The sequence below is a fragment of the Halyomorpha halys genome, unplaced genomic scaffold, assembly GCF_000696795.3.
Source record: "Halyomorpha halys isolate HHAL.00 unplaced genomic scaffold, Hhal_1.1 Scaffold386.1, whole genome shotgun sequence".
NCBI classification, from domain to species: domain Eukaryota; kingdom Metazoa; phylum Arthropoda; class Insecta; order Hemiptera; family Pentatomidae; genus Halyomorpha; species Halyomorpha halys.
The window spans coordinates 571,395-581,663 of record NW_027114263.1 but is presented as its reverse complement, the minus strand read 5'-3'; the positions used below and the strand labels follow the sequence as shown (position 1 = coordinate 581,663).

The following is a 10,269-nucleotide window of genomic DNA, read 5'->3' as shown; positions in this document are numbered from 1 at the left end:
TTGTATTCATAAACTTTATTATTTTAATTAATAAAGATTATAATAGAATCTTCTGATCCAATAAAATCTAACTATCTCCAATAAAATCTAAGCATCTCTTGCTGATGTTTAATAGCCCCAGAGGGATAAATTAGTGCAACTTGATAAACCAAAGTGTAAATTTTCCCCTCAGGGAACCACCTCCTTAGGAGGCAGTAAGAAACATTATGCATAGTGGATCAGTACATTCTAGCAATATTTTTGGAAATGTATATTGGACTTATATTTGGCTTTGCCTCCTCTCCTCCTTCCTAAACCTTTTCTTATTTTTATAAGGACCTACAACTAGTTCTTGTAGAACTTGCCATTCCCTCCACAACCTTAAGCTGGTTCCTTATAAAGTGGAGTTTCCATCCTGCTAAAATTTATAGCTAGTACCCATAAAATTTATCTTGTCAATTCATCTCCTAACCAGCTACTGAACATGATTAAACACACATCGTTGAGGCCTTCTGGTATTGAGTACCTCAGATATTCAATTGGAGTCAGAACTTATTAATTTAACAGAGCCTCCTCGGTATCACTTTAAACCTAGTCAGAAGACAGGATAATCACTAACATACTCTTTTCTTTATAAACTGCAATTTTAAATTTTTGCCATAATAGGCAATACTTCCAATCAATTTTCAACCTCTTTAAAGAATTCTGTTTGTTGTTGCCAACATATGGTTTTAAAAAGAGTGATTATGTAACATATGATTTTTTTTTTTGTGTAAAAGCAGATGTGCTCTTTTGTTTTTTTATACTGGGGAAAAACAATACACCTTAGCGTTTCTGTACTCATACACCAGCTCAAGCATCTCTTCTCGAAGCAGTTATATTAGCCAGTAGTCTGGCCATCTACGTCTTCTTAGGCACTTTGAAACAGCAGGTGAGCTACAATTTTCGGCCCATCCTCCATGAGGACAAGATGGGTGAATATAGATTTGTCAATACTCATTGACTCAATGGAGGTAGCTCCACGAGTACATCAACCTAGGACAACAACCTAACGACAGCAGGAGCCCCATCCATCACCCACGGTAATATTAAGACATTTCTTTTTTTTTCTAGTTTGTATATTTTGTTTCAAATGCTGTACAATTTATTATGTTGAATTATTTAAAATACAATAATACAAAATTTTGGCAGTTTATTTTCAGTACTATTCACAATAGGCCTAGCAATGGTTTCTTTTGAAACCCTACCTGCTGTAACACTGTTGTTTAAAATATGTTTTCTCTAACCCTGAACTGAATTAATCTAAAATGAAAAAAAAAAACTTATATGAAATATGTCTACTTTATAATTTACAGGAATTGGTAAAAAGCAAAACTTCCATATTAATTTATGCCTTCAACTATAATGTCAAGATTTCGGTTATACTTGTATATTGTGATGGCTCAATCATGAGCTTCACAGGCATAGTTGTATGCTCTTAGCAATAACCATGGGGACTCAAGGAATCTGCTCAGTATGTCCCTTCTTGATCGATGAACTCTGGTGACATACTAGATCCTAACTCTGCAGTATCCTAGTAACTATCTCTTATACTAACTTAATCAAATCTGGAACAAGTGAACACACATCAATTGATCACATCAGCGTCACCAGTGCATTGAAAAACAATGGCTCAATCTCAAGACCACCTCCATTCTCTACTGATAAATATTTATCTATATGGCGAATTGTATAAAATAGACATATTACTCTTGCATTATTTGGTAATGAAGGAGTCTATAATCATGTCTTTTACAGTTTCTTTATTATAATAATCACAAAAATATCAATAAAAATAAAAAAATTGTTAAAGTAACTAACCTGAATTCAATGAATATTCCATTATTACTAACAATTCTTTGTCTTTTGTTACCACAAAGCGTTGCTATAAGCGGACTGGAAGAAGTGGAACCATTATGAACTTTAATAAAATCTGTTTCACATTGCCTGTAATTAAACAATGATTTAAAAAAAAAAGTAGTATTATTATAAGTAATATTATGATATTTCATCATAGATCAAACCTGCTAAAACACACATATATGAATAGCAACATAGTTTATTTATGAAAATAAATTACTGATATTAATTTAAGTTATACTCTTGGTTTATATTGAATATAAGAGTAAAATTAAAATCAAGAAATCTTTTGGAAACCATGAAATATATTATAATATTTAACTTTATAAGTAGAAAAAGAAATTAGTATTAATAATGAAAAAATATATATAAAGAAGTAACTCGGGAAAGATTTCTCTTCTGCATATATAAATAGTTATCTTATTATCACTATAATAATATTGAAATTTTCACATTCAATTCAAAGACATTTATCCTGAAATCACCAATACAAGTCTTCCTAATTTTTTCCTTAAGCTCTTATAATGAATAAGTTACTTAAAATTCAGTGGTTATACAAGAGCTCTTATTATTAAATGCAAATTAATTTTTTTTTTCTTAAATATTTTTGATATTATGCTATTTTCAAATGATATAAATGTCTGAGTAATAATAACTTGTTCCCATAAACCATTTAATAGCATTTATTATGTGAAATGCATGAATTGGATAATGAATCAATCGTGGAACTAAAAAAAAATTATGGTCCAATTAATCTACCGACTCAGAGGTAGTATACAAAAAGCTTCCTACCAGCCCCAAACCTGTTAAAAAACCATGATTGCTTTTTAAAATGTTAAGCCTTATTTTATAAGTGAAAAAAAGTTTATCCATGGTTGTTATTTAATAAAACAAATACCAGCTTATTATTATTTATTTTTTTTAAACCTTATAATAAATTAGTACAGTCAACTCTCGATAACTCAAATTCCATGAGAAACATTAATCAGTACAAGTTAAGAAATTATTTTGAGTATAATACAAGATAGCTTTTCGATATTTAGAGCTATGTACATCATATTTCTACAGAATGCATAAAAGATACAGGAGTTTTAATATATTAGTTATATACAGGTAATAAAGATGAAATATGGACTTATTTTCACACAGCAGTGAAATTTTCAAAATGTTTCACAGTTGTAAAAGTTTTATGGTAACATAATCTATTCGCTTCTCTATTGAAGTAGTTACATACATTTTCCTAATTTTGCTTGAAACCATAACAATTTTTATTATTAGAATCATATGTTTTATTAAATACGCTCATGGAATATAAGTGTTAGCTTTATGTATATTTTGAGCTTTATAATTTTAATTTACATTCATCACAGATAATAATATATTTTCAAATACTCAGTTTTTCAGAAAGGGGAGCCATTACTATTTATCATTACTCATTACTATTTATAATATATATATTTTATTGATTTTTTGTTTAGTTTCTCATGGAAAGTTAATAATTTAAATTTTAATCAACTCATTATTCCATGTAATAATTATGAGAAAAATATATTAACTATTGAAAAACAAACCAAGCCAACTAATCATAAAGTTATGGGAGGGTGATTTAATTCTTTAAGTGACGTACTAATATATATGTATTAAATACTGTTCCATTGGACAAATAAAAGAAAATTATTCATGTTATCCAATAGTTTATTTTTTATTTTTTTAAGACTTTAGAAAACCCCTTTAGGACAGGAGAGTGGACTTCGACATGACACTTCGACACAGGGATTGGCCATAATTTATTAATAAAGTCAGCTTTGAATGATCAGAATGGCTCTGAACCCAGCATGTATGCTTTCTCACACTGGGGTTGTTGACAAAGAACGTCTAGACTAGTGTTAAGCACTTATGGGCAAAAGAGAAAGTTTTGATAGAAGCTACTGATGATAGTCTGAGCATCACTGAGCTGCATGAAGCTAAGTGGTACAATTACTAATGATTTAGTAATAGAAAAAAAAAATTGAAGTTTGAGTTATTGACAGTCATTAGTAAATGAATTAAAATAACATTTTATGAACAGACTGATTATATTCAATTATTATATAAATTAAAACATATATATAGGTGAAAATTATGCTGTTTTTTTTACCCATGTGGAAGGTGCACTACTTTAAATTCGATATCTATAGATGTGTAAGGTGAAGATGTTGTCAAGTAATAATAACACCTTCTGTTTGGTTGATAGACTCCTGGGAAGCCTGGGCTGCCTAGTGCACAAGGGCTTTGATCAACTTGACACTGTAAGTCATCATATGCCCAGTCACATTCTGGAATAAATTATTTCAATAATAGTTTTCAGAAAGAACAACATGATTATCATTATAGATAGATCAGAAAACTTTGAAAACGAAAAAGCCCAAGCTTGAATAAAATATTTAGCCACTCTTCTATGGCATAAAAGAAAAAGTTTAGTAAAATGAAAGTAAAATAATTCAATCACTTTTCAGATCATGAATATGATGATTTAGAGTTACCTAAAATTTCCAATCTAGAACCTTCTCCACCTTATTAAATTTTGATTAATTGGCAGCCAGTTGATTATTCAATCACTGGTTAAATGCCCATTGACCAGACCTTTCCACTGAAATTTTATTCATTCACTTTTTCTTCACCTAGGGATGTCAGTTGAATGAACAATGCTAGTGTGATCCGCAATACCACATATCTTTTGTCTTGCTCATCTTAGTATACCAGGCTCTAGCAATTGCAATTGGTTTGTACAAACCCAATAGCTATCCAACTCCTCATTATGCTATAGACCCAAACGTTGTTCTTAACTGGGTCAAAGATTTTTCATAATATATCATTTTTAAAACATTGCTTATGAGATTCTAAATGTTCAGTGTTGGTCTCATATTTTTATGTATAAATTTCTTATCTAAGTTTCTCAAAAGAACATCATTTGCACATACTAATTATTTTTATTTCACCAAGTTAAAGGAAATGAACAAGATAAGTGAGCAGAGAAGAGTAGATATTGCATCGTCTTAGACTCCAGAGAGTAAGATTTACAGTGTGTTCTTTAATGGATCGTGTCAAGCAACATCAAATGTAACAATTCATATAATTCTTTTTTAATTTTCTCTTGGGTGGATATTATTTAATCCTAATTAATTAATGTTTCATTAAAAGCATGCAGTATTGAGTATTTTACACTTTATTATTTATTCATATTCTTCAATAATTTGTTGTTATGAAAACTTCTTTTTATTGATTATTAGGCAATATTTATTATGGAGCAATAAACAAACATATTTTAATATTAAACCAGTATGTTTAGCTTGAACTTTTATATCCTTTAACATTAATTTCTGTTTTTATGATAGTTTAATGGTTTTATTAGGAATAAATACATTTTTTTCAGCATGAAATTCTAATGAAACCATTCAAATTTCCTAAATCACTCTGCTGTAGTTCTACTACTTTCCAGAGTTTGGTGCTTGTAGTGGACACCCCATAAAAAAATAAACTGAGTTGCTACTTAAGTGTATGGTACTGTTAAACTGTAAGTTGTTAACTGTGATTGGTAAGGTAAACCTGGTGGGACTCCTTTCTGGTCAGTAAAAATTACATTATGGTTTTATTGCATTATCATGATGCACAAGCTATGACTTTTAAGGAATTTTCAAAAGAAATAAAATTTGGCCATAACTAAAAACTACTTTACTAAAGGAGAATACAACAATTTGAGCAATAATTGTAAATTGATATTTTGGCCTGTTTGGGAAATGAGCATTTTTCTGTTTGATGTGTGGTTTTTCAAACTTTCTCTAACATCCAGAAAAGTATTTCAACCAAATCATGTTTGTGACCTAAATAATGGGGCTTTGAACAGCCCAAAACTATAATTGAAGAAGATAATTGTACCACAGTTTTACTGAAAGTATTTGAGTTCACTTTTACTCTTAATTTTTTACTATAACCTGCATTTTGAAATTTTACTAAGGCATTCTGAATTGTATGGATCTAGTAAGTAAATATTTATTTAGATCAGATCAAATGAGTTTTTCATTATTTAAAATATTTAATTCTATTGGTTATGAAAACTTACCAGTGTTTTCCAATTTTCTCCCTCCAAATGGCTGAAATCCAGCTCCGTGATTACCTTTGGCAGATGTAAAGCTGAAATAGGCCATTATCTGTGATCTGATTGTGATCTCGTCCATTCTGTCAAAAGTCAATCCATTACAATAATAAGAGTAAGCTTCTTAGTACATTACAATGCCTATTATAATTTGGTATAAATCATTAATTTAATTGTTAATTAAGATGTCATAGATATTATGTATTTATGGATAACTGTAATCAAAGTTTGTACAATATTTGGATCTATTTTAACCTGGCAGGAATTTCCACCTTTTTCCCCCCTAATAAGTGTTCCATGAGCATTTATCATATAGTAGACAATTTGTACATTTTTTTTAATCTAATTGGATGTGGTGAGAGAAATACTCAGTCTTATCATTGCGAGGAGGCCAGAGCAAAACTGAATTGAGTTTAGGTAGGGAGGTAAAAGAGGGAGTAACATAAACAAGCAGCAATAACAAAATAAAAGGGTTAACAGAAGGTAGGCAAAAGTATAAACAAGACTGATGGAATACTAGGAAAATATAGACATTTATTTTCCAATACGAGCAAAATGCTCAAGGCTACACCTCTCTTAGGTTAATGTTGAGAATGGCTAGATTTATTTTTTTTTAATAACAAAATTATTTTCTAATTAAAATCATTTACATAAATTTAAACTTTTTTATTTAAACCAAATATAGTGTTGTGAACTTAATGTTATTATGATAAAATTATGGTTCAATCAAGATAATTAATATATAAATATCCAATGTAAGTTATGTTATAGTAATTGCCTCCAGCCTGGGAACACCATTGTGATAATATTTGCCATGGGTGTTTTTTTTGTGACGAGAGATATAATTTGTTATATAAAGGTCTATGAATAAGTGTGTGAATCTCAATAAGACAAATTTTTAGCCATCCAAAACTTTATATAATAAGCTTCAATATAACAAGTCTCTTGATATAAAGAATTTTGTTCGAACCTCCTTGAGGTTTGTTATGCTGAGATTAAAGTGCTTTTACTGTCTTTAATCTATAAATAAGCTAAAAAATATATTTTTATTTCATTATTATGGCTATAGGTGACTAGACAGAATCAGGATATTAATTTTAATTTTTTGTTGCTGTACAGAAAGTATAATTCATAATTTCCTTACTTAACAATTAATGTTCCGGGGCCTTTATCACTAAACAGGAGAACTGGAGGTTGAAACCTTTCATTTGCACCACATATCTGTGTCAGATCATTTCTTGGAACAGGATTAACACCTTCAACTAATTGCACAAAACCATGCTCACACCTGCAATAAAAGAGTTGTAACAACAATCACCCTATCTTCTAGAAATTTTGACAAGGTCAAATAAATACCTAGAATTAATTATATTAATTTAATATACTGTAAGATTATTTGAATCATATTACTTACGCAGTTCCATTGAATTTTCCAATACTAATTAATCTGTAAATCTGAATTTCAATTCTATGATTGACATCTGGTATGAATGTGAACCAACATGATGTAGGCCCCTGCATAGATGGGGACTTAATTTGGCCAAAAGTTTTTCCTGATTTCGCTACCAATACACTTGCATCTATTGTCATGTTACACACTACAAAAAAAAAAAAAAAATAAAGGATTTCATAATTTTTTTTCTTGAAGTCAGTAATGAAGTGATTAAAATTTATAAAAGTTGCTTAATGATAGATATATTTTACCCACACAATCTTCTAATGAAAGATAAAAGCAACCATATAACCTATGTAATAAAATAATGTTGCCTGAGTGATAATTTTTTAATACTAGTCATAACTAGGATAAGTTAAGAAGTTTGTTTTTTTCCAGCTGGTATGCCTGCATTCTTCGTATACTAAGACATTCATGATTTTAAATTGACCCACGATTATTTGCTTTGGTTTCATTTTAACCAATAAGAAAATATATATATATATGAATGTATATTAATATGAAATTACTAGGGGGGCCATCCATACTGTAAGCATATGGCTGGTATATATATTTCCTACTTTTTAAAGCTTAATTATATAAAAATGGTAACAATTTCTGTCAAACTGTGGATAAATACAAATCCTATTAAAAGATCATTAGATTTTGTAAGAATCTTTAAAATTTCAAATGTTGAGATTTAGAAAAACTGTGCATTTTCTGGATTTTTAAAACAATACATACCAAACTATAATTTTTCAAACGTGCTGAAAATTATATAAGAATAACCATTCTATTTTATATAGTTGACTTTTCAGATTTGGTGAAACAAAAGAATTCCTAATTTTATTAATAAATAATTGTGATTCATTTCTACCAATATAAATCTGAGTTACATTCTCTAACAGTTATTCATTATTCACTATTTCTATAGTAGTTTTATTTTGAAATTGGGTTTACGAGTGTAAAACAAATTTCATCTCCAATTTTGGTCTGATATTTGCCAACTTTTCAAGAGATTCTGATTATTTATAAGTGATCTGATAGGGTATTCAACACTTTGAAATGCTGAGTCATGTTTGATTTAATTTCAATAAATTGCCATAGTTTTTTATATAAAGTAGTTTAATTAAAAGTTAGACAACGTTAATGAAAAATATATCCTGAATGAGAACTTCTTCATTTATTTTTTTGAGCTTTACTAATGAATGGTAGAAAGTGGCTCTTTAGAATTCAGATACCTTGCAGTTCTGTACCTCAGAAAACAAGTTCAGAAGTGAATTTTCTGAAGACCTAAGAAATTGATTTGATAAATAATGAATTGAGAGGACTCACTGTTGGTGCAGTGATGCTGAATGCCACACTGGGCACAGCGATGAGGTGCTGCCTCTCCACAATGACAACCGCCTTCTTCAACACAGCAGGCACAGTCTTCTCTCCTGGTGTCGAAACTACATTTACAGCCTTCAGCGCTTTGTGTCCATAGGTCTACTTGACCTAATATAGCAGTAAAATGCAACAATTAATTAATAATGATGGAGGACTGGTGAAAACTAATACAAAAATGTTACATTTGTAAATCCATAGATAAAATAAGTGTAATTGAAAGATTAAACTAATTATATGAAATCTGTAAATAAATATTCAGTTATATAACCTCCCAAAACAGTTTAGCTAATTTTATTGATCTTGATTTATTGGGAAGTTAGTAATATTTTTTTATTATAGATTGTCAAAAAAATCCTTGTATGTATTTTTTTTAAATCCTTCTAAAATGGCCTACATTTCAAAGAGGTTCCTGCCTCAGTTCCTACATGTGTATTATTTTCTTTTTTTGTATTATGTAGCATTAATCAAATCTGCCACTTCTGGTTCATTATTAATATCCACACAATATTTCGTTATATTTTTTAATTAATGAGTACATAAAAACTTAAAATTGTTGGGAGTATATGTTATAACTATTTTAAATATTAATCTTCAGTACCATTCTTTTTCAGATATTTTTGTCTTCCTAAATTAATCTTATCAATTATTTTTATTCCAAATCTTTGAGAAACTCCATAATTCCTTATAACATTCTGCTAGTGATTTATCATCCTAACTGCTTTTCCAGTCTCTCAACTGAGCACTAGTTTGCATTTCAAAAATGGAATCTCATAGGCAAAATAAATTTATCAATTTTTTTCTGAGAAAATATGGAGAAACTCAGAAGATTGTCTCAATTACATGACAATCTATGGGGCTTTTAAAAAATCAAATACATTTTTCTGTTTGTGCGTCAATTTATAGGAAATTATGAGTCCATACCTTTAGGTACGTCCTAAAAATGAATACCTCTGAATAATCTCAAACGCGGCCATTGAACAGATAGCAATTGTGCTTATTTAATTGTTTAAACAGAACTTAAATGTTATAATGTCCTCAATAATAACATTAATCAAAGGTGTCGTTATTAGTGCCGCACAGTGGGATGAAACGCTCAAAGCTTTTTCATATATACTCCTAAATTCATTTCAATGGAGGTCATATTGTATGTCCTAAAAGAAGTTACTTATTTATTTTAATTTTATTTTTTGGCTTTTACATTCATATTGTTGTTGTCTGGGGCTTAAGGCCGTAAAGCCATGAGCAACGCACATGTTTCGTGCTTTATTTCTATAATTCTATTTCACTTTAAATAATTTCGAAAAAAAATTTAAATAATTACTTCTGTTGGTATTTTTTATTACGTATAACAGATTTTCTGGTTTAAATCTTATTTAAAAGGCCATTCCTTTTTAAGAAAACTAAGACCATTTCCACGTTCTTCTGGTCATCATTCAGA

At 29.3% G+C, this 10,269-nt stretch overlaps 1 protein-coding gene across 1 annotated transcript in view; it reads right to left on the bottom strand.

The window, feature by feature from the left end:
• Nucleotides 1-10,084, bottom strand: part of LOC106682048 (uncharacterized) — a 32,202-nt gene extending 22,118 nt beyond the window's left edge. Inside the window, exons 1-7 of the mRNA XM_067051480.1 lie at nucleotides 10,030-10,084; nucleotides 8,778-8,939; nucleotides 7,425-7,608; nucleotides 7,155-7,298; nucleotides 5,978-6,093; nucleotides 4,016-4,193; nucleotides 1,840-1,965 (exon numbers count right to left, since the gene is read on the bottom strand). Coding sequence (XP_066907581.1) covers nucleotides 1,840-1,965; nucleotides 4,016-4,193; nucleotides 5,978-6,093; nucleotides 7,155-7,298; nucleotides 7,425-7,608; nucleotides 8,778-8,939; nucleotides 10,030-10,084 — 965 coding nt within the window. The remainder of the gene's footprint in view (nucleotides 1-1,839; nucleotides 1,966-4,015; nucleotides 4,194-5,977; nucleotides 6,094-7,154; nucleotides 7,299-7,424; nucleotides 7,609-8,777; nucleotides 8,940-10,029) is intronic.
• Between the last annotated feature and the right edge of the window lie 185 nt (nucleotides 10,085-10,269).